This window comes from Trachurus trachurus, assembly GCF_905171665.1.
Source record: "Trachurus trachurus genome assembly, chromosome: 15".
Lineage (NCBI taxonomy): Eukaryota > Metazoa > Chordata > Actinopteri > Carangiformes > Carangidae > Trachurus > Trachurus trachurus.
In genome coordinates, this window is record NC_139906.1 from 8,094,739 (window position 1) to 8,120,684 (window position 25,946).

The window sequence follows — 25,946 nt, forward strand, 5'->3', positions numbered from 1 at the left end:
TGAGAGAAAGAGAAACCAACACCACTCTCTCGGTTGCGATTCATTTTGTCTCGTTGGCGCGTGTCATGTTTTAGGATTTTTAGTGTGACTTGTGGAGATCAGTGAAACAAACCTAAAACACACACACACACACACAGATAGACACACACACACATGCAACTGGCCCCTGAGGGGAAAAAACATTATCAGTCCAATCAGAGATCCGGCATCATTAGATGTGATAAGGCCTCTGCAGAAACACTGCACAGCTGTTGCACAGAGGAGGAAAAAAAAGAGAAAGAGAGAGAGAGAGAGAACAGATAACCTGGATAATAGCAAGTGCTGCAGGCTTGATTCATTTCCAAATGTTAACAAGGCCGTTTCACAGCTCCAGCACGCTGCGCAGTATGTTAATACCACTAATAAGCCTATCTCTGCGAGTCATCTCGGATGGCAAAGATTTGAGCGCGAGGCGGTGTTTTACAATAAAGCTGCTGCTGGCCACATTTTAAATGAAGCATAAGTATTTATGATTTCACAAAGCTGACATAATTGCTTAAAGGGTAACTGAGGAGAGCGTTTGGTCTCGTACTTTGTTTTTTTTGTGTGCGTGTGTGTGTGAGTGCGTGTGTTTGTGTGTGTTATGAAAGAGTAGATTTCACTGTTTGCAATATAAGAAAAAAAAAAGAAGCCTCCTGTGTAGGCCATCGGAGAGATGGGAGGAACTCGTGCTCGCCTGTTAAGCAATTTTTTGCAGCTTTTATTCGAGCTGTCAAGTCAAACAATCAGGAGATAATGCAGCCTTGGTTTGTAAATTATGAACGTGTCAAGAGATGCACTAAAGGCAACGACAGATGCCACTTATCTGCAGCAGCCTCTGCAGTGTGACTGTATCATCAGAAAGGAAATACAACATTTTGATGTTTACATAAGAGAAGTATTAGTATCAGTCAGAAATGTAATTCCTTTCACCCATCCCTCTCGCAGGGGATTGACTCCCCAAAAAACATACAATGATTTTCTTTTTTTTTTTTTTTTTGAAAGCTAACAAAACAAACAAAAAAAAAGGGAGCAGAAAAGCATCCTCGCTGATCTTCTGTCCATTTCCAACATCGCTTCTTGTATATTTTTTGGTTGGAAATCCTCTTAGAATGCAAAGTAAATAGATTACGATACAGTGAGGGATTAGGGCTCGCGCGGCGCTGTCAGATTAGTCGGTGAGCGCAGCGCGTCGACAGCTCTGACACGGCTATGGCTGCTGTTCAGGAAAGGGGCTCCGCGCGATGCTTTAAAGTCCCTGGTTGGCTCCTATTCATGAATAAAACTGTGGCCCGTAATCTCGGCCAACACACACACACACACACATCTACACAGCACACACACACACAGAGAAGGAGAGGAAGCCTGAAACATTCAATATCAGTGGTGATGGAAGTATAATACAAGTCTTTATTTTTCCAGGCTGATTAATGACAAAGGTTTAAAACACTTTCTGTCGTGTTTCTCGGTGTAACTGTTTCATTTGGTTTCGACTTCACTAAAGACGGAAAAATAACCTGAATCCACATCCACGGAGCTGCTCTCTCTCTCTCTCTCTCTCTCTCTCTCTCTCTCTCTCTCTCTCTCTCTCTCTCTCTCTCTCTCTCTCTCTCTCTGTGTGTATGTGTGTTTTGTTTTGTTTTGTTTTTGTGTGTCTGGGCTGCAATTTCACAGATAGGCTGTAACATGACAGGTCTAAAAAAAAATATATATATATATATATATATATAAAATAAAGGCTTGTGCTTTAGTAAACAGTGTATTTCTAGTCTGACAGGACAAAAACATGATTTATAGCACATGTAGATATTTATAGTTGTTACATTTTCATCATTTACACCATCATCTGTGTGTGAACAGTGATTATGTTTCATATAAAAATATAGAAAAACAACACAAAACAAAAAAAGCCCAGTTCATGTTGATTTGTTGTTGTGTTTCCTCCTGGTACCTCTGAGTTGGTGTTTTCAAACCATCCCTAAATGCACCACGTGAAGCCTCCCGAGGCCACCGCCGCCACCGCCGCCGTCCTCCTGAGGAACAACAAACAGACAGAAACAGTTGAGCAGTTTATTTACAGCAGGAGGAGGAAGAGGAGGAGGAGGAGGAGGAGGAGGAGGATGTGACCTGGATTATAATCTGCATTGATTAATGTTAAATAACCTCAGGGGGTTTGATTATTCACCTTCACACCGTGAATCAACGCTGACCAACACTGGAAAAACTAAATGTGAACTTTAACTTTCACACTAACTCATTATTGATTAATGTCATTTTCTTACAGTAATTGAACAACAAATCGTTTGCCTAGGAAACGTCTTCTATGACTTCTCAATGATACGATATTATCACGATACAATATTATTGGGATTTTTAACATTTTGTGGGTGTTGCAGTAACACACAATTATTACATAATCGCCTGATCACAATTATTTTTTTCATCCATCTGTATAAAAGAAGCTAGTTGAAACGTCATATTTCCATCACTGTTTCCCCGTCGCTTTCCACTGTTTGAGGTTTGAATGCTGCTCTTTTAATTACATCATCACTTCTTCTTAATGACACATGAGTGGCGCTCTACAAACTGTTTATGTCGAGGAGCTTAATTTATAAGATTCAACGACTGCATTTCGATGAGTATCTGTTGACATGGATTCAGTTGCAAAGCCTCAAGTCAAACAGAAATGTAGTTTTTATTCATATGTTCCAGTGTTTAATGCCAATAAATGGCTCTTCTTCTTCTTCTTCTTCTTCTTCTTCTTCTTCATAAAGTGTTTGCATATTATTAAAGTATGTTTAGGCTTACACTATAATAGTGGCATAAGATGATCAAAAAAAGACAATTAAATCGTTAATCGCAATTATTTGTATGGCAATTAATCGTCAACTGAAACTTCATGATCTAGTTGATTTATTAGAAAATCATGTCCTGAAAGGAAAACTTCTGTTTAACATGTGTTTTATCTAATCAGATAAAGTTCATCAAATCATTTTTATTCTTGTATAAGAATCTGTGATTGACCAACACAGTCGGAAAAAGTTCTATATATGAATGCTGTATTGATTGTTCCCACTCCCAAAATGACTTAACTTAAAGTCAAAACCAGACATTTAGAAAATATTTCATTTATTACCATGTATGATAAAAACGTGGTGATTCCTCTGATTTCAGACTGAACCCAACAAACGAATCGTTGCTTGCAAAAATGACCAAAGCAACTAATTGATCATCAGAACAGCTGGTGATTGGTTGTCTCCTTATTAACTATGACCTCAATTATAAACACGTCAGCCTTTATAACCGGCTTATAAACCAGGCCACTACCTAAATAAGAATCTTTTCTAAGCAATTTTTGCCTGGTTAAATAAAGGTTAATGAATGAATGAATGAATAAACACTTATCTACATGACGACGTTGACGACAAGTTACCAAAGAAATCTTGATGTCCAAACATCAAAAATCAGTAACTACAACCAAACTCTGTGCACATCTTCAGGCAGCTGTGTTTCAAACACCACTCGCTGCTACTGTTACTAAAATAACGATGGATCAGATTTATGCTTTTTTTGCAGTTGTCTTGAAAATACTTTGGCCAAAGTTGAGTCAAAATTATTTTATCAGTTTAGTCTCTGAAGTCAGATCACTTTAAAACATCCCTGAATGTGGTTTTAGTAACATTATTAGATAGATACTGTAGATAGATAGATAGATAGATAGATAGATAGATAGATAGATAGATAGATAGATAGATAGATAGATAGATAGATAGATAGATAGATAGATAGATAGATAGATGGATAGATAGATGGATAGATGGATAGAAAGAAAGATAGATTGAAATATCTTTGTAAATAGTTTGTAAAATGCTTTGGCAACAACAAATTTCTGTTCATGCCAATAAAGCTGTTTGAATTGAATTGAATAAATAGATAGATAGATAGATAGATAGATAGATAGATAGATAGATAGATAGATAGATAGATAGATAGATAGATAGATAGATAGATAGATAGATAGATAGATAGATAGATGACTCACACTCGGCTCGTCTGTGTCACCTTCGCTGCCTCCTGCAGAAACAAAAACGAGACGTTGACGACGACGCACATTAGACATGCGTAATCACACACGACAGCCCTACAGCGCATAAACACAGACACACACACACACACACACAGACACACACACAGACACACACACAGCTGAATGCCTGAGCAGGTTACATGCTCACTCAGTAGGTCGGACACGTTGCCTTTTCTTGGGTTTTAACAAATGTAGTAAACCGTTGTCACTCATGGCGATCTCTCTCTCTCTCTCTCTCTCTCTCGCTCTGAGCTGTGCGTTAATAAGGTGATGATTGACATTAAAACCCCGGCGTGCCTTATACAGATATTTAAAACGCTGATGCAAATTCCCTCCAATAGCCTACAGTCCGGATTATCAAATGACAGAGCGATTTGGTACCGAGACAATCACTAATAACCCAAAAAATGGAATTATTAAAATGGAGAGAGCGAGGAGGAGACGGAGGAGAGGAGGAAGTGAAGAACAAGAAGAAGAAGAACAAGAAGAACTGATGTTTTCTTAATGGATGCTTTTCTTTTTTTCTCCCCCCCCCCCCCCCCCCCCTCCTCTTCCTAAATGACCAGTTAGTCATCTCAGACATCTGAGACTGAGAGAGCAGAGCACTCAGGCTACGTTTAGAGAATAAAACAGGATGGATGTCGCCGGAGAATAAAACGTGGCCCTGAAACCGACGTGCTGCTGCTGCTGCTGCTGCTGCTGCTGCTGCTGAACATTACGAGCTGTGATTTAATGTAATGGGGCCGAAGCCGAACACGCTCATTATAAGTAGTTTGGGGAAATTAGGAGCGACATAGAGGGAGAGGAAACAACAACATTTAATTGCTTCCATAGATCAATTTATTTCCTGTTGGGGCAGGTGAGGTGTGGACTGGTGTTTTTATCATTATTATTATTACTTTTTATTCCAAAGGAAATGAATTCAAGCTACAAGGATGAAACCACGAGGAAAAGAAAACAGGTTTTGGTTTATTAAGCTGCTCTGGAGTCTGAATTTATACATTTAGCAAAATCTGTTTCTGATATTAAAGTGGGAAACAAGATATTTATCACTAAACATGAAATTATATGGATAATTAGAGTTACGTATTTATTTGAACAAGAACAAGGCAGTGTGTTCTGGTCTGACGCAGTGTTTCCTCTACACAATCACACAGAGATACAGATGTTTAGAGTGACTGACACACACACATACACACCTGTGAGTCTCAGCGTCCTGAACACATCTGGGCTCACGGTCACTTCTGTCCGGGATCTCGTCCTGTGAGCAACTCGACCATCGACTCTGAGGAACAAAGAGGAAATGGAGGAAACATCTGTAGCATTTAGTTTAAAGACACACACACACACGTTTAAACTTGTGTTGATCGTCATCATCCAGATGTTTTCACCTGCTTCACAAACAATGAGATGAAGTGACTCGTTCTTTCTTTCATTTTTACAGACGACACTGAACACAACACTGTCGGACAGTTTCCTGCAGCACTGAGGCTGTTTTTCAATAATCAAAGTAATTGATTGATTGATTGTTATTCAGTATTTATTCCTTTTTTATCAGGCTTCTGTGGTATTTAATCATATCATACCTTCTCTTTTTCAATTATGTCCTACTTTTAGATCATGTTTCATCAGCCTTTACTGTGTTTGCTCTGCTGTTCGTCGGCTGTATGACTTTTTTTGACCTGGTGGTAAAATAGTTTCCCACCATGCGGGATCAATAAAGCTTACCTATCCCATCCTATCCCATCTTATCCCATACTATCCTATCCTAAAAAGTTAAATGAACAACTTTATTTTTCCCTCTGTGGACAAATGTATCGGCAGCGGCTCAGGTGACTCACACAGTTTGGAGTTTGTCTGTAAAGTTTAAAGTGTTCACACCTGTTCTTCTTACTGTCAAACACAAACACTTATCAATGGACGCTGCCTCTCTCTCGCTGCGCTGTGATCGTCTCTGCAACAACAGATCGATCGCAGCTGTTTGTTGAACAATAATCAATAATAATCTCTGCAGCTACTCAGTGAGTTATTAGTTTAATCCAGATTGTCGACGTCTTTGAAACATTTTGATCTTTGTGCTTCTCATTCCATTGATTCATTGATAAAAAAAAAAGTTAAAAGTGTGATTGATCCCTCATTGATCACTCTCGACTGACTGACACATTAAACTTCGGCCTCCACGAAATAAAACAGAATAAAATAAATAAAAATCCTCCGCTCTCTCTCTCTCTCTCTGTCTCTCTGCTGCGCTGACAGAGGAGGACGTGACGAGCGAGGGAGGCCAACAGCCATCAAAGGAACGTTGGGATGTTTCCCAGATTCCCGTCTCGTTCCCTCTCATTTCTCCGCACACACAGACTCGGATTTGGGGAAGAGGTGGTGGTGGTTAGAGGGGGGGGGGATGCAGGGAATCGGCGAGGAGCCCCCAAACCGCCATTGTGCTTCTCCCTCCCCTCCTCTCCTCTCCCCTCCTCTCTCCTCCTTTCTCTTGCTCTTTTCTCGGCGAGCCAAACGGGAGAACGCCCGCGCTATAATGCCTCCCCTACTCCATCTCGGCTAAGCTGTCATTGGCTTCACATGAGAAACAATGAAACTTCATCGGAGACCAGATTACAAAAAAAAAAGAGAGAGAGAGAGAGAGACAGAGATGAGGGGATGGGGATGGGAGAGGAGAGGGGGGGTTCAATATAAAAATTGTTCTAAAGGAAAGAAGAGAAAGAAAAAAAGAAAAGAAAAAGAAAAAAGGCAGAGGCTTTTGTCTCTTTTTCTCTGTGGCCATTATCTTTGGGGAGGTGTGGGGATCTGCTTCCTTAGCCTCCGTCAGCGGTGCAGGGGAAGACCTGGGGTAGGACGACCGGGCTTTTGGCTGCCAAATCGCCCTAACCCTCTTTACCACTCTTTTTTTTCCTTTTTTCTCTTCTCTCCTCCTCCTCCTCCTCTTCTCGTTTCTTTTACAGTTTTTTAAAAGAGCTTAGGCCGCAGCATCTCTCTTTCTCTCTCTCCTTGTGTTTCCCCACAACTCACTCTCACTCTCTCTGGACCCAGCTTGTTTAAATTGGCCGATAGGAAGGGATTTGGGATGGATGGAGGGGGCTTAGAGAAACGCAGAGTGGAGGGGTGGTGGTGGTTGTGGTGGTTTTTGGGGGGGTTGGGGGTGCAGAGAGTCATCAGTGTTACAGTCAAACAGCCATGAAAAGCCTATGAGGATGAAAAGAACAAGAGCGCCTTTTTTTTTTTCTAATGCACACAAATCCCATATAAATACTCCAATATGTTAGTTGGGGTATGACAAGGAATGCCCCCTCCATCACCACCCCCCACCCCCCCTCTACCACCACCGCTGCAATAATAGAGACATGGATGGCTATATTTGTATGTATCTGTTTGTGTGTAAGAGGCAGCGGGGACAAAGAGAGAGATGCTCTCAGGCTGTCTTTAGTCACACTCTTTCAACACATCATTCAAGTACACCAGTGTATTATTAAACAATCGCTCTGAAACACTGGGCTTCTGGTCCGCACGTCCCCGAGTCTGGTGGCGGTTTTAATAAAAAAAATAAAGAATAAAGAATAAAAAAAATAAAAAGTGGCTCCAGGGTTCAACCGTCGGGATCTCTCTCTCTGCGAGCGGCGTAAGACCCGGAACTGATGTGGCTTTGACATTTGAAATGTCACGGCGAGTGTGGAGGCTTTAAGGCTGCAGCTGGGTCATTTGGCCACAGACACTCTGAGATAATTCATACACACACACACACACACACATATACACACATATACAATGGAGCGTCACCGCAGGAGACGACATGTATGAGTGAAAGTCAAAAAAACAAAAAACACTCAATCCTCCACATGCAAAAAAAAAATGAGTCTGGAGGGTTTTATTCATAATGAGCTGAACTAAATATTATAATTTGTTGGGTTTTGGTTTTTATTCTCAGCAGCGACGATCGATGTAAAACAACGTGACTGAGCGTCAGAGTCAGAGTGAAGAAGAAGCTGCAGGGAGTTAACAACTAAAACTTTTACTGTTCTGGTTCACTCCGGCTGCTGTCGAAGTGGTGCATTCAGGTACAGTAGGTCGTTTTAAAAAACCCACTTTGTGCACAACACTACTCTGTATGAATGAATGTTAATTTTGCTTTGTATCGACTGGATGTAACAAGTTCGTCACATGAAGTTTAAAAGGCGATAAAGTTAAAATATCAATATCAAGTTTCAGCTGCACAAACAGAATCAGTCGCTGCACAATCAATAAATGGAAAATAATGATGAAAACATGAAAATGGACAACGATTTGAAGCAAGTTGGGACAAACACACAAACACACACAAAACTCACTGTGTTGTGGGAGTCACGGTCGAGTGTGAAGCTGCCGTTGCACTTTGGTTCCTCTCTGTCTGTCTGTCGCCAGATGTGGAACCACCACACACACCGTTTTTGCCGGTTAGAGGATCATCTAAAAGAAACAAAACACACACACACACACACACACACACACACAGAGGGATAACAATGAGCAGGAGCAACAGGTGTCATTTATCTGAAAATGTGAACAATCATGTTTGTTTGAATGTATTTCTTCTCTCTGGTGGATTTCCGCATAAAAAAAAAAAACATGTAATCTGCAGTTCCTTTTAATAATTGTGTAGATCTGGTACCCTAACTCATTGTTTTTGGTCATGGTGGAAACTGGAAAGTGTATTGGTCTATATAGTGTATTATCTGAAATGGAGAAGATGTTTGGTTTAAAACTGGAGATGGACCCCGTGTGTCTCTTATATTGGGCCTCCCAAGTCGACGTTTAACATCACAACATAATAATAAGAGGCTGTATTGTATTCTTACTTATGCAGCGGGGAGGAATATTTTGTTACAATGGATCAATGAAAATGTACCAACATGCATATTACATTTAAAAACAGACCAATTCTATAAAGTGTGGGAACCCTATTTGAACTATGCAGAGTCTGGTGTCTCTAATGTAATGCTGCTGCAGGGATTTTCTTGCCTGCTCATACTGTACATTTGTACTGTAACCCCAAGTATTACTTATATAGATCTGAGCTGATGGTTGTTTTTTTTGCTTTTCTTTCTTTTTTAATTTGTATCCACCCTTTACTTGTAAAAGTGGAAAATTTATAAAAAATAATTGTATAGATATCTGTTTTTTCTTTGAGTTTTTCCTGTTGATCGGACACAGCTGCAGTGTTTCTGTCTACAGAGCGTCTGTGAGCTTCCTAATTTATCGTCTCTGCATGTTTTTGTGTAAACAGACACTAATTTGACAGTCTAGTTTCTGAAAAACATGTTATTCCTGTAAAGTTTCTGGATTCACGACGGCCAGGCCCGGGGAGTCAAACGGTAAGAAGGAACAAGACGAGGAACGACTGGTGCGACCGGAGCAGCCGAGGAGATCCTGACTGAGTGAGACGGAGAAAACGGGAACGAAATGCTGCTGCGTTTCTTCAACACACCGGAGCTAACAGGCTTTTATCATAACGACCAAGAAGAGAGAGAGAGAAGAGAAGAGGAGGAGGTGGAGAAGTGGATCTTCAGATAAAGCTCTTGTCTCTTTGCCCATTGAAAGGCCCTACAGTCACATCAGCCTTTGTGTGTGTTTGTGTGTGTGTGTGTGTTGGGGGGTGGGGGGGGCAGAACGATGAGGAGAAACAACTTGGCGTCTCCTCTTGGCAAAACGCTCCTTTAAAAGAAAAAGAGATAGAGAGAGAGAGAGAAGAAGAGGCCCTCCCTCCCTCTTTCTTTCCTTCCTTCCCTCGCACTTGTTCGCTCACTCTGCCTCTCACAATGCCGTATCTATCTACATCAACACACTTGTCAGCCAGACAGCTACAAGCGATTTCCAACGCAGTTATAAAAAGGAACCATTTCTAAGCTTGAAATGTGTGTCCTCCATTGTGTTTGCATGTGTGTGTGTGTGTGTCTGTTTATCAGGGTTTACACAATGGAAACACATAAATGTGAGAAGAAGGAGCATAGAAATACAGCAAGCTCTGCCCGATCCGATCCAAGTAGCAAATACTGACGGCGACGAGTAGAAAGACGTCCACCTTAAGGAGCCGCTCCATCTGGTATTGAGTCATTTTTTTAGAGAACAAGTGGAGAAATCGTTCAGACAATAGCGTGAGATGTGCTCCTCTCTCCAGTGTTTCTTCTTTCACATGCAAATCGGCTCATTTCTGCAGCTTTTTTCTCAAAGTGAAATGTGATGATGAACCAGGGTGGCGATGGCCTAGATCAGCTGGTTCTCCTCCTCATCCTCCTCCTGCTGCTGTCGGGAGGAGAACAGGTGGAGCTAATTTTTTTTTGCAGGTGGACAATGATGTCAAAACCTACTGAGTTTTAGTTAAAGGGATAGTTCAACATTTTGGAGTAGTTTCGTTACCTTTAATTGTCGGTGCAAGCTGTTTTTAGAACGGCGGAGCAGAGCCGTGAGCTGCTCAGAGCTACGCTACGGAGGCTCATGGGATTTCTTGGTTTCGCTCATCAAACTCATCAAATACACAATCCAACAACTCCACAACGCTCTGGTGGACAAGTTGTGACCTGCACATTCACCACGCTATGAGATAATAACGCAACGTTAGAGTTGAGACAGAGTTGTTTTAGAGGGAAATTCATGCAAAACCGCTGATACGCGTTCACTTCGGGGGCAGTTTTTCAGCGAGCAGTCTCTGCATTTGCCTCTAAACCAACTCTGTCTCGTAATGCTCTGTTATTATCTCATAGCGTGGTGAATGTGCAGGTCACAACTTGTCCACCAGAGCATTTTGGAGTTGTTGGATTGTGTATTTGATGAGGGAAACCAAGAAATCCCATTAGCCTCTGTAGCGTAGCTCTGAGCAGCTCGCGGCTCTGCTCCACCATTCTAAAAATAGCTTGCACCGACAATTAAAGGTAACAAACCTACTGCTAAAACTATAGGGATTATGGCAATGGGCCAATTTGCCAAAATGTTGAACTATCCCTTTAAAGGAAAGGTTTTGATATTTCAGATGAGAGGTGAGCAGCAGGCTAAGTTAGCTTCGCATGAAGACAGAGGTGGCAAGTAACGAAGTACAAATACTTCGTTACTGTACTTAAGTAGATTTTTTCAGGTATCTGTACTTTACTTGAGTACTTATTTTTCTGACGACTTTTTACTTTTACTCCCTACATTTATACGCAAAAATATGTACTTTCTACTCCTTACATTGTAAAAACAGGCTCGTTACTTCTTTTTTTTTTGACACAACGTAAAAGCACCGGTAAAAGACTTGACGAACTAGAGAGGGGAAGAGGGAGAAGAGGAGGGAGGGGGGGCGGTAGCGTAGAGAGAGAACCGAGTTACCAACTTGTACTGTAGCAGCAACATGGAGGAAGGAGCGATGGTGGTCGGACTATCCGACGGGGTGAGGGGGTTTGAACACCGTACAATCAGCGCAATATAGGGCATTTACCGTTTAGGAGCGGCAAAGCGCAACCTGTCAATGTGCCTGTGTCTGTGTGTACGTGCGCGCGCGCGCGCGCGCATGTGCGTGCGTACGTGAACGTGCGGTGCACGTGAGAGAGACGGCAGGTGGACTGACTGGCAGAGATGAGAGGTGATGAAAAGCTGTTTAAAAATGAGGTCTGTGGCGGCCCAAACGTTGGGAAACAACTTTTTTTTGTTTAACAAAATTATCAAATGATGTAGGTTTCATTAAAGGCAAAAATTCATTTTTACTTTTTACTTTTACTTTGAAAGTACATTTCAGAGCCTGTACTTTCTTACTTTTACTTAAGTAAAGGAGTTGAATCAGTACTTCTACTTTTACCAGAGTATTTTTTTACACATGTATCTGTACTTCTACTTAAGTACAGAATATGAGTACTTTTGCCACCTCTGCATGAAGACAGGAAAGAAGGGAACAACCAGTCGGGTTCGTTGGTTCAGTCCTCACAGCAGCAGTCATGGGTTCAAATCCGACCCACAGTCCTTTGCTGCATATCATCCTCTCTCTTCCTCCCTTAGTTTCCTATTCATCTCTCATTGCTCTGTTGGAATAAAGGCAATAAAAAAAAGAGCTACCAGACTCTGCAAACTGGCATCTCCAGGTCACTAATTTACATGTTTGCTCTGTGTCAAAACTACACTTTCATGTTGGCAGTCACTGTTTCACTGGTAAACACAAACTGGAAAAGTCACATGGTCGATGATTTCCTCACTGGAGTCTCTGTCCACATCCATGCAACTAGGATTTATTATTTTGAAATCCATCCCTTTTTGCTTCATTTTCACCTCCTGTGCACACGGCTCCACACCTGTTTTAGTTCAGTTTAGTGACGAGTTACAGTCTCGACGGACAAAACTAAACCCACAGTGGTTCTCTGATTGGATCTCATCAGTTTCAACTCCAAGTGGTTAAAGCAAGATAGATGATGGAATTAAAAGTGCAACTGTCTTGTCTTTCGTAGCAGCTGTTGTGTAGTTAAATTCTGTACTTATTAAAGGAATAGTTCACCAAAAAATGAAATTCAGTCATTAGTGACTCACCCTCATGCTGATGAATACTCTGGAGTAGTTTTTTATTCCTCAAAGTGCATCTGGAGACCCGGGAGGCCGGTTCGTAGTCCAACAAAATCCTTATATGAGAGTCAATAGCGCCCGACACAAAATGGTCCGTAAAACTACACAATAACCTTGTAATATTCCTCCTTACTGCTCGTCCACTGCAATCCAAGTGTCCTGAAGGGATACAGTCCAGAGTTTACTCGGAACAACTTCATTTAGGACATTTTTACAGCCTAAACATTCCTGTATTGCGCTCTGACGTGAGAGTACGCCCCAGGCAAATTCAATACAGGACTGTTTAGGCTGTAAAATTGTCCTAAATGACGTCATTTTGAGCAAACTCTGGACTATATATATACAGAGGACAGTGGGGGGGAGACTGAGGATGATAGTGAGGAAGACTGCACTTATTAGGACCGCGCGCCGCAGGGGTGAGTACCAAACACTATCCCCTGGTACTCATCTGAGTAGCTCACAAAAAAAGTTATGTGCACCCCTGACTATATCCCTTCAGGACACTTGGATTGCAGCAGCATTTCATTTTTTGGTGAACTATTCCTTTAACCAAAACTGTTTCTTGTTTGTAGTAGATGTTTTGCAACTATCACCTGCAGAGAAGCTGCACCCTTGAGCAAGGCATTTCAGTAGCTCCGGTGAAGCAGTCGAGGGTTGACCTGCTTCACTGAGCTACTGAGAGGCTGAGAGTAGATTGGTGAGGAAACATCAGACTGTGTGAACGATCTTCTGCAACATTTTGGTGAAAAGTGATGATGATGATGGTGGTGGAGAACAAACCAGGTTGGATGTTTAATCTCCTCCTGATCACATGAATCAACTCTTACATTCATCATCTTTTAAAAGGCAGAAGAAGCAGCAGCAGGAGTTCTCCGACCTCTCCAACCTGTCCCTGAACTCAACACTTATTGACTTAGTGATTAATATTGACACAAACCTCCAAACACTTTGTTGTGAAGTCAGAGGTTTGGGTTCTTCACTTGTTGCATGTTCTCTTACGTATTTATTTAGTTTTATTTTGTTATCTAAGCAGTGACATCCTGTAATCATGGGACTTACTGTAAGCAAAGTGTCAGTTCTCACATTAGCAGGACTGTTATTTGAAGCTGCTGCTCAGGAGGAGAACAGGTGGAGGTTGTTTTTACTGCAGGTGGACAATACTGAGTTTTAGTTAAAGGGATAGTTCAACATTTTGGCAAATTGGCCTATTGCCATAATCCCTATAGTCATAGCAGTAGGTTTGTTACCTTTAATTGTCGGTGCAAGCTATTTTTAGAGTGGCAGAGCAGAGCCGTGAGCTGCTCAGAGCTACGCTACGGAGGCTCATGGGATTTCTTGGTTTCCCTCATCAAACTCATCAAATACACAATCCAACAACTCCACAACGCTCTGGTGGACAAGTTGTGACCTGCACATTCACCACGCTATGAGATAATAACAGAACGTTACGAGACAGAGTTGTTTTAGAGGTAAATTCATGCAAAACCGCTGATGTACATTCCCATCGAGGGCAGTTTTTCAGCAAACAGTCTCTGTATTTACCTCGAAAACAACTCTGTCTCGTAACGTTCTGTTATTATCTCATCGTTATTGACACTGCAATCTTAAGACCGCGGTGTAAAAAATATATAAAAAAACAACTCATTTCAGAGCGTGTGACATGATGCATGTTTGAGTTTGTGTGCATGTGCATGTGCATGTGCAGCCCCGTGTGTGTATTTGCCTTCATAACATGAGGTCGACCTGATACAGGTCACTCAGTGTTTGTGCACAGAAACATCACCATGTGTGTGTGTGTGTGTGTTGTGTGTCTGCGGTCGCTGTAGGGAACGAGCGCGTTACACGAACAAAACAAGCTGCTCTCACATTCCTGTTTAACAACTGATTACTTCAGATGGTCGGTCGGTCGACGGTGGTGGACTCATTGTGACTCCCCCCTCCCTCCGATCCCCCCCTCCCCCTCCCCGTGTCACCCGACTGCACACATACAGTACACATATTTACACAAACACATATGTCTCCGAGGGCCGTTGTGACTGTGAGCTGTGCTGCTGCTGTGTGTGACTGTGGCCGAGAACAAACACGTTTCAGCCTCTTGTGTGTGTTCAAACAGGAATATTTGTTAGTCTGGGCTCAAGGTTACTGTAGCTGCACCGTGGGAACTTGTGTTTTTAAAAGTGTGCGTGTGTCTGTGTGTGTGGGAGGTGTCCAAACGTAAAGTATGAGGAAGGAGGGAAGGGTGCCGGTTTTTAAAAAATGCAGATATAACCTATAAATAAATCTGAATTTGCAGCATGTGATGATGATGATGATGATGATGAGGAGATGACTGTACATCAGTGACCTCTCTGCCGACTTTTAATGCTGACGCTGACGTTTTCTGTTTTTTTTTTTGTGAGCTGCATTGCACACGTAACATAACAAAACAAATATTTATCAGAGGACATATTAGTTTTTTGTTTGCTTGGAGAGAACGATGTTTTAACAGCCTCGGGGTTGTTTTAATAATGAAATGTCACTGTGTATGTTTTTTTCCTGCTTCAGATGAATATTTCAGTACAAAGGTGTGATTAAGTGGCTTAAAAGGATCAGAAACAGTTAAAGCTTCTGCAGAAGTGAGTGACGACATGTGGCATTAATAGACTAGATTATTAGATTAATAGTTAGCAGACTATTAATAGACTGTATTTTATTGCAGTAGCTGCTGGAGGTTGAACTTGTTTTAATGATTTTACAGCTGGATGGTTCAGTCTAGTCGTTGCCCCCTCCGAGGTAAATCTGAGGAGTGGTCACATGACTGCTGAGGTGGGAATGAAAACAAAACAGGTTCTGTTTACACACTTTATAAAGTTTTGTCTTATCTTTGTTCTTTGGTGATATTTTGGATCGTTTTAGGTTCAGCAAATAAAGCTGCTGCTGTTTCTTTTGTCAGGACTAAATAGTTGCTGATTAAATCCTGATCGATACATGATGGGTGTCATTAATCCAATGTTGATATATCATTCACAGCCTGATTTATATAACATTTTATATTATTATTTTTTTTAGGGCTGGTAACAGTATTTTCTCATTTACAGAGTGATAAAACGAGATATTCAAAATCCTCTCTGTAAAAACTTCTGACTCTTTATCCATTGTTCAGATTTCTGTTCTGGAAATGTATGCAAATTAACGCATATTTCATTAGATATTGTCTCATTTACATATTTAAACATAACATTTGACAAAACTTGTAATACAAAAAATATTTGTCTTAATGTAAGTGATAAACTTGGGAAGTTTCATGGTGATATCTGTTAGTTAAATGTTTTACCCTATTCACCTGTAGTGTCTCACCTTAACTATGATGTGTGTTTGCATAACTCGACATAGTGTGACGACCATGGCAGTGGCCGTGTGTGTGTGTGAGTGTGTGTAAAGCGAGACACCTGTTCACTGGAGCCCTCTGCTTGAAGCGACTCACTCATTATTTATGACTTGGCTTTTCTGCTCTGTTAATATACTCGGTCCGCTTGTCTGAGCATTGACACTGACACACACACACACACACACATTGATGGCAACACAGTGTCAATATCCTCCTCCACTGTGTTTCCAAACAAACTCAATCAAACTATCGATCATGTAACATCGTGACGGCTCGTGTGAACGTGTCCGTGTGTGTGTGAGAAACAAAAGGCGGCTGCACTTATATCATTTATTAGCTTTTGATTTATTCATTTGCTCTTTATTTACTTTTTGTTTTGCTATTTTTATTCATTACAACTTGATTTAGTCACTGGACTTTCTGAGTGCAGTTGTGTGTTGATTTACAGACGAGCTGAACTGATTTCACAGAGCGGCATTTACAAATATAAAACCACCTATCCTCCTGTGTTTTCATCATCCTGCTGCACAATGTGAATGAAGAGACTGTAACACAGTGAATTAAACTTGGTTGTCTTCTGAAGGAGCTTCACTCTACGACCACAGGTGGGCTGAGTATTTCTGCTGCTCTGGGGTCACATCAGTTCAATGTTTCATTCATATTGTATCAATAAATGAAGCTAATTATCCAAATATTTCTCCAGCAGCGGTGGTGGTGGACCTTCATTTGGACCAAAAAACCTTGCGAGTCTCTGTAAAGCTGTTATTTTACTGTATCAGATGCATATTTAATGAGCGTTTAAGGTGAATTTAAGAATCTAATCAGACTCTGTTTTGGTTTAATTTGTTAAAAAACAGGTCGGATTTCTTTGATTTTCTCTTAATATTGTGTATTATTGCAAATTATATGAACAATAAAATATATATCACATAGTTTTGGTGAATAGTTTGATGTTTAAACACCACAGCAGAGTAAAATGAATCATATTTGTCAATAGGAAGTTTCAGGAGTGAGACTTCTGAATGATGTCGTACATATCTGGTAAGTTCAGAGACAAAAAAAAAAAAAAAACTGGCGAAAGGAACAAAAAAAAAGAAAAAGAGAGAGAAAGGTTTGCAATATTCATGCGTCCTTTAATTTTCATGTGTTTCTTTATTTTCTTTACTCATTCATATTCTTCTTTCATTTTTCATTTTCTTAATTCATTTATTTTCTTTCCTTCACCTCCTTCCCTTTCCAATTTATTCATTTTATCCCCTTATCCTTTCCCTCCACCTTCCTTCCATTGCTTTTCTTCCTCCCCCCTCCTCCTCCTCTTCATTCTCCCTCTCTTTATTCTTTTTTTCTGCTGTCATCCCTCCTTTTTTCTTTTTCTCTCTCCTCTGTCCCTTCCTCCTCCTCCTCCTCCTCCTCCTCCTCCATCCATCCTCCTCTGCAGTGCTGTAGTACAAGGATAGGACATGCTGCAGGTGATGGAGGTAAATCATCGAGGACATAATTAAGAGGCTTATGAGGAGGAGTGTGTGTGCGTGTTGGGCATCACATTAGAAAAAAAGAGGTGGAAGAGAAAAAAAAGAAAAGAAAAGAAAAAAAGAAATTGCATGCAAACAGGCCTCACAGTTACACAAATGCTCATTTTCATTCACCGACTAACACACAGACACTCAGCCTCAGGGGTTTGACCTTATACAGTGGAGTTAAATACCTCTCTCGCCTCATTTGGTTGTCTGTGAGCGCACACAGACACACACACACCAACATGAACACACACACACACATAAACACACACACACACAGCCTTGGTGGTGTGTTTTAAGCACCAATGAAGGACTCATCAGACATGTTCATCTAGTTCCCTCACAAATTTGAATGTTTTCTGCTGCTCACCCGTTGGCTCTTAAAGCCTCTGTGAGGAATTGCGCGTGTGTGTGAGAGAGAGAGAGTGTGTGCATGCATGTGTGTGTGTGTGTGTGTGTGTGCATGTGTGTGTGTGTGTATATAATGAGGAACTCGGCTTGATCCCCTCTGGTATGTGCTTTCGGGAGTGTTTGTCAAAGGGCAGCAGCACAGCCTGAAGTAACGACAAAAAAAAAACAAAAAAACTGGGCCTTCGCTGGTTTTTCCTCCTTTTTCTGCTGCTTCCTCAAAAATAAACCTGTGTGATGTTTTATTTTTATTATTTAAATTGATTTTAAAGACTTTGTTTTGCATCTAAAACCATTTAGATCCAGAAACAAGAGTTAACTTGTGCTGAGGTTAGTGTCACTTTTAGTTTTTTTTTGCAAAACATGTCATCAAAACTTCAGTATCTCACTTTTGATCACTGCTATAGATGATATTGTCTTTAATAATAATAATAATGATAATAAAATAAGAAGGCAACAGGTTGTGTGAGTTGTACATGAATATTACTCTGTCTGACATGATCTGATTTAATTCTCCTTGGTGCTATTAAAGCAGGGTGAGAGCCTGAGAAAAATGCCTGGTGTTAGATGTCAGAAATGTGTGTCGGAGTGGGTGAGACACCGAGGTTATCAGGTGTCCACCTCCCGTCTCAGATGTGAGAAATGAGAAATAACGAGTCACATTTGGTGTCTTTTTTTTTTTTGGAGGTTCAACGTTATGATTATTTCCTTACCGGCGCCTGCGATGGCCTGGGCCTCGATTTCATTAGCTTTCCTCTTGGCCACATCCGCGAGCACCACCTCGCCCTTATCGCTGGCAACATAATGGAGGTCCTTTGAAGGTAATGCAAGAAAGAAAGAAATGTGGACGTTAATCTAAAATGAATCTCAGCTCCGATGACAATAGGGTTTTTTTTGGGGGGGGGGGGGGGGGGGGGGGAAGGGGGGGTGGAGGCGGTGTTTTGGCTGCTGAAGGAAGAAACAGATGAAATGACACCAAAAAAAAAAAAAAAAAAAAAGAGTCGTCGTTTGAAGCTCGACATCAGAAAGAGCACCGGTTGGATGAAATGCCGGTTCCTCAAAAAACTTTGAAATCAGCCTCCTTGCACCCCCAACCCCCCCTCCCCTCCCCTCCCCTCCCCTTCCTCCCCCCCACACCCCTCGTCTCTGCGGTTTTGAACTAGGCAGGATGTTATCTGTCATTTCAAAAGTGGAAGAGAAGGCGAGGGACTGTTCACCTTTCAGAGACGCTGGTATTCTCTCTTTACAGAGAAACATATCCAGCCGAGCATATTACTATATCAGCCTGTTACAATATTGGAAACAGCATGTCTCCTCTGTATCTCTCTGTTTGAGTCTCGGGCGGCCATAAAGAGAGATAATATTGGTAAATGATGCCTGAGGGTGGCTGATTTAAAGCTCAAGGCGGCCATACTATTCATTAACGACCACGCAGCATCAGAGCAGCTGCTCCTGTTTCTTAAAGGTGCTCGGGGCTACGGCGAGCGAAGGCCGAGGTCGATTCATGTATTTAAACACCTGTAAAACAGAAATCAATTCTCAACACTGCACTTTTAATTAATTAGATTCGATTCAATTAAAATCTGGACGGGTCTGTGAGGGACACGTCTCAATATCCGTGCGGTGTGTTGAGTGTTATTCTCACACAGAGATGATCACAGCTGCTGAGAAAAGTTAAACTACACGACTGTAATTGTTGAGAAGGGCTCAAACAATCACTAGAAAACGCTGAAATAACATAGTTTTCTCCATGTAATGTTTGTTTGGTGGTGACCTTCTCATCATTAATGTTAGATGAGGTCATTTCCTGCTGTTATAAATCGGTTAAGTGTGTTGATTTGTTGTTTTTTCTTATTTTTACTGCAAAACCGTAAACTGTAATGATAATATTTACTGTATTAAGTATGTTCCTGGACCATTAAGGCAGCTTTAGAATGGGAAAATCATCTTTAAATGCATAACACATAGAGAAGTCAATTAAATTTTCCTTGATTTATAACAAAATCATGTTACATTCTGGTTATTTTAAAATCAAAGGAGTGGAAAAACACCGGCTGACTCTCAGGACGTTCATTCAGAAAAAGGTCACTGATGTGAATTCCCCAGAGCGGCAAAGAAGAGGGGACAATTAAAATAATAAGACACTATAAAGACTAAAAAACCATTCGACATTCATCTTCTTAAAAACTGATTGAGAGTGAATCAAACCCTCATCCTGGCACCCAACGAGGGGGCGTTTCCTGCTGTTATAAATCGGTTAAGTGTGTTGATTTGTTGTTTCTTCTTATATTTAAAGCAAAACTGTGAACTGTAATGATAATATTTACTGTATTAAGTATGTTCCTGGACCATTAAGGCAGCTTTGGAGTGGGAAAATCATCTTTAAATGCATAACACATACAGAAGTCAGTTCAATTTTCCTTGATTTATAACAAAATCATGTTACATTTAAAATCAAAGGAGTGGAAAAACACCGGCTGACTCGCAGGACGTTCATTCAGAAAAAGGCCACTGATGTGAATTCCCTAGAGCGGCAAAGAAGAGGGGACAATTAAAATAATAAGACACTATAAAGACTAAACAACCGTTCGACATTCATCTTCTTAAAAACTGATTGAGAGTGAATCAAACCCTCATCCTGGCACCCAACGAGGGGGCGGCTCAGGGTCGCAGGGTTTCCTCGGGGGCCGAGTGCAGAGCCCGAGGGCCCATCAAAGGGGACGGCGTGTTAAGGAAAGTCTTCCGCCTCAGCGACATCACAGGACATCAGTGCCGTGACTCAGGACTCGCCGTGGATAACCCTCAGATGGCTAAAGCCAGCCCCCAGCTGAGCCTGCACCCGGCCTTAATACCCCCATATTGTAACCCAGCTTTTGTACCCCCAGAGGGAGGGAGGGAGGGGGGGAGAAGAGAGAGAGAAAAAAAAAAGAGGAGGGTGCTGGTTTCCAGAGGAGCAGAGAGGGATTGAAGCTGAGAGAGAGGGAAGGAGGGAGGGGGGAGTAAAAGAGAATAAGAGAGGGAGAGAGAGAGGTGCTGAAATTGAAGAGTATGAATGGGAACAGATTGGGTAATTATAGTGTGGTGCCTGCCCTCTGTGGCGAGGAGTTAGGAGGAAATGTGAAAATGGCCGACAACAAAATGGCCTCAAAAGAAGCTAAATCGGCGGCTCCCAGGACCGAGGTGGCGGCGGCTAATTCAGCCGCTGTGAACGAGGAGGACACACGGCTTCAATTAGATACGAGGCGAGGCTTCCTAATTGATAACAAACAGAGCGGCGGAAAAAAAGATTAAACGGGCGACAGGAGAGGAAGCAGTACAGTGAAATGATAGAACGGCTCAAATAATCACTACAAAACGCTGAAATAACATAGTTTTCTCCTTGTAATGTTTGTTGGGTGGTGACCTTCTCATCATTACTGTTAGATGAGGTCATTTCCTGTTGTTATAAAGCAGTTAAGTGTGTTGATTTGTTGCTTTTTCTTATTTTTACAGCAAAACCATGAACTAAAATGATAATATTCACTGTATTAAGTATGTTCCTGGACCATTAAGGCAGCTTTGGCGGGTGAAAATCATCAAAAGATTAAACAGGCGACAGGACAGGAGAGGAGGAGAGGGAGCAGTACAGTGAAATGATAGAGAGAGGTGAACAAGACATAAAAGAACAAGAAAGAAAGAAAGAAACAAGAAGAAGCAAAATTCAGAACAAGGGTTTTCATATGTGTGTGTGTGTGAGTGTGTGAGTGAGTGAGGGAGATTATATGACAGACAGAACAGAACAATATGAACATTTGATGCCGGGGCGCTTTATTCCAGCTTAGCTCCTCATAATACTGTCTGAATCTGGAGAGAGAGAAGAGAGAAGAGAGGGAGAGAGAATAAACGAATGAACAAATGTGAAACGAGCGAGAGACGAACTGAGAACTAGGCAGCTAGAGAGAGAGAAGAGAGGGAGAGAGAGGAGTATCAGCCCGACTAAGAAGGGATAACAATAATACTGCATATAAAACCATCAGATATTACACCTCTTATTCCCCAACGCTCAAACGCGACACTAATCTTATTTATATAAGAGCTTTAGGGGTTGCGGCGTGCCAGCTAACCACACTGATAAAGAGGGGCGTTTTAGTGGGACATTTTTTTAGGGAGTAGAGGGTCGGAGGGATGGATGGAGAGAAAGAGGGGTGGAGGGAGGGAGGAGAGGGAGGGCAGGTGGTGGTGGACGCTAAGAGCCCAATATTGACTGATATTTGGGTTCCCTCCAAATAAATGAGGGATTAGGTTAACTGGCTCATGTGTGTGTGCGTGTGTGTTTGCAGTCGGTGGTGAAAAGTCCACACCTGAACATACAGTGTGTGAACCGCACTCTTTAAATATACAACCAAACAATTTACATGCAGGTTATAAAGTATGAGCTCAGTGTCTGGACTTTACATATTCACATTAAAGCTTTAACATTAAGAGTACATTTCTTTTTATTCCCTTTTTAATTGATTTTGCAGACCAGTCGGGGGAGGAGTTAACTGCACTTCTGCTTCCACAGAGCAGCATCTCATATCTCAATAGCAACTGTGTCCAAAATGTTTGCACAATATAAAATAATCCCCAATAGAAAGTATAAATAATGAACCACTACTATCATCAGAATCAGAATCAATAGCTTTTATCAACAAGTTGTTATACACTGATGAGGAACTTGGTGTGAAATATTGTTAAATAAGTATAAGACGTTCTTTTCTAAAATTACATTGTTGGCGTTTGATGGATGTGAAAATAGGAATTTGGTTTAAAACTGATGATTGTTTATCAGGGTTCCCACACTTCCAGGACTTTTCCAGTTGCTACAGTCTGACCGACATGTTGTTACGTCACATAGACAATAACACATCCCCCGTCCCATTCATGCTTTGGAGAAGTGTTTCTTTTCAACAGTTGTATTTTGTACATTTAACCAGTTTGTTTCTGTGTTTATTCCTCTCTCACTCCCAGAAGTCTGATTTAAAGGGATAGTTCACCCTAGAATGATATTTCGCTCATTATCTACTCACCCTCATGTTGACTAAGGGCTGGAAGAATTATCAGAGTCCACCGTCCCTTCTCTTAGTTACAGGGGGTCTCGGCGTAGCAGTGCATTTCTTCCTGGTCCGTCCAAATATCGCGTGATTCGCAGTAACCGCACTGACGCCGGCGCAAATCACGCGAGATTTGGACGGACCAGGAAGAGGAGCTTCGAGAAGCTTCCGCTACAAACAAGCTTAAAATATAGACTTATTTAATTTTTTTCGGGACAATTACGCAATTTGGGGCTTCAGCACAAGACGGACATTACATACGAGCATCATGGAGGTATTTGGATGTTTTTTTGTGTGTGTTTTTTTACGAAGAGCTCTGGTGTCCCTTTGCAACCGTTGCATTGAAATGCACTGCTACGCCGAGACCCCCTGTAACTCAGAGAAGGGACGGTGGACTCTGATAATTCTTCCAGCCCTTAGTCAACATGAGGGTGAGTAGATAATGAGCGAAATATCATTCTAGGGTGAACTATCCCTTTAAAGATGTGCAGAGTCTGTGGCTCTGATTTATCTATGAAATAATCTCTTACATGCTTAGAAATTATGACAAACTTATCATAGAACAATGTTTTTGTTTTTAAACCAGGCCCACTATACAGCTCTCCACTGCTCCTCTATCTGTCACTCAGCAGGAGAAAACCCTCATGTTCACGGTCCAACACTGGAAACACTAAACAACTAAAAGTCTCTAGTTTTCTCACTAGTCACTTCTTTGGAAAACAAATCCTTAGTGGGGTCTGAAAAGTCAAGGACAACTCAAGCTTTTCCAGGACATTTGACTTTGTCCCTCATTTTCCATGTGTTTTACATGACTAGAAAATTAGTCAATCATTTTCCAGGTTTTCCAGGAAGCGCGGTAACCCTGTTTATGAATCCCCCCCCCCCAAATCTTAAAACTTCTAAGATGAACTTCTCCTGCTCTAAAAATAAACTTTTCTCTTCTCTACCACTTTTGAATGTCATTGAAGTTACACGAGAAACTCTTAGTGCCAGAAATTCAAAGTTTTACCAACACTCGAATCAAATATTGACACGGAGACTCACTAGACACAAATCCACAAAGGGCATCGTCAGCATGGAAACATGAAATATAGATATTAACTAAAACGTTTGCAAAAAGCTTGCATTGGTAGCACATCTTCATTAATAAAATTGAGGACAAAATACTCACATTTCACATGATTTATTCTCGCTCTGATTATGTGAAATGTGAGTATTTTGCCCTCAGATTTATTAATGAAGATGTGCTACCATTGTAAAGTTTTTTGCAAACTTTTTGATTCACATTAAGTCTTTGGTTCAGCACTCTGATTTGAATGAGCCTTTTTTGTTGAAGCGCAACCTCTTTTTGTGATCATATACTATATTAACTAATTAACAAAAAAGGTGTAATCCCTGGACATGAACACACCTGTTCTGCAGGAGTCTCGTGTTTGACTCACACTTGTATCAGATTGGTGTTGAGGACTTAACGTTTTAATAAGGCTAATTACTCATCGCAGCAACAACAATGAGCTTATTGCCAAAGATGTGCGATAGCCCCCTCCTCTTCCTCCTCCTCCTCCTCCTCCTCCAGGGCCACCAAGCGATATGGCCGATATGGGTTGGTGGTGGGGGGTGGGAGGGGAGGGGGCCTAACAGTCGCAGCTTGACTTACTGCTGGCGTATCTAACAAGAAACAGTACAAGCTCTCATTGGGGAACAAAAGAAGCCGGCATCAGATTCAGCTATCACACAATTTGATTTAATTAACGAGCTACATCAAGGGCCAAAAAAAAAAAAAAAAAAAAAAAAAACCAAGAAGAAGAGGAAGAGAGAGAGAAAAAAAGGAGGAGGGGGCTGGGGGTGGAAGTGGGGGGGGGGTGAAGAAAAAAAAACTTGTCGTCAGGCTTGACTTGGCTGACGAATGACCTAATTGGTTACATTATCAACTCATTATCAAAGGCTAATTAGGGAGCGACAGAACAGCACCAATTATGGCAAAAAAAAAAAAAAAAAAAAATGCAAACGATTCAGTAAGAAACCCCCCACTATTACCAACCTCTACATACCCCCCCAGCCCACCCCCCACCTCCAACCTCCTGCCTAAACAACTCCTCCTCCCCCTCAATTTAACCCGACACTAAAGTGTTTCATTTTAACAAAAGGTTTCTTTTTTTTTGAGGGGGGGGGGGGGGAAGACGGCTTGGAGGGGTTTCTATTGTTAGATGGGAAACAATGGGAATAGAGGGGGTGGGGGTCTTGGTGATAGAGAGGGTGATAGAGGAGGGGGTCGGTGCATCATGCTGGGCATTTCTAGGGGACCTGAGGGTGTGTGTTTGTGTGTGTGTGTGAGTGAGTGAGTGAATTTTACCAAGTCGATGGTGCGTTATTGAGTTCTGTGGGCAAGTTTGTAAGTTAAAGAGCATTGGGGGGGCGAAGGTGGGGGGGGGGGGTGGGGGGTTGGTGAGGGGGGGATTGCCCTCATTAACCCCCTCCACCTCCACTCAATCAGCCGAGCAGCAGGTTAAAGCAACAACACGTCCTAATTAGTGCGAGGGGTGAAATGTCAACGTCCTGTGTTTCTTTCAAACGACGAGTTGCTGCTCTCTTGGTCACTGAGGCAAAAAAAACACAAAACTAAAAAGATCTTAAAGTGCATTAACTTTGTTACAGATCTGTAATGAGGAGATTATGGTGCTTTTTAAATAATATAATCTAATAAAATAGATGTATAAATGAGACCGAACTGCATGTGCATGATAATATAATAATATGATGATATGTGAACAACATCATGGCTGAATGGTCATTTTTGCTTTTAATTATCCCTTAAAGGAATAGTTCACCAAAAAAAAGAAAGAAATTCAGTCATTATTGACTCAACCTCATGCTGATGAATACTCCGGAGTAGTTTTTTATTCCTCAAAGTG

General features: G+C 41.4%; 1 protein-coding gene across 1 annotated transcript in view; it reads right to left on the reverse strand.

The window, feature by feature from the left end:
• Positions 1–1,985: 1,985 nt before the first annotated feature.
• The window catches only part of wdpcp (WD repeat containing planar cell polarity effector), a gene marked incomplete at its 3' end in the record, with an annotated part of 84,111 nt that continues 60,150 nt past the window's right edge, over positions 1,986–25,946 (reverse strand). Inside the window, exons 15-19 of the mRNA XM_083987499.1 lie at positions 18,676–18,775; positions 8,443–8,560; positions 5,305–5,390; positions 4,061–4,092; positions 1,986–2,051 (exon numbers count right to left, since the gene is read on the reverse strand). Of these exons, the coding sequence (XP_083843625.1) occupies positions 1,986–2,051; positions 4,061–4,092; positions 5,305–5,390; positions 8,443–8,560; positions 18,676–18,775 (402 nt within the window). The remainder of the gene's footprint in view (positions 2,052–4,060; positions 4,093–5,304; positions 5,391–8,442; positions 8,561–18,675; positions 18,776–25,946) is intronic.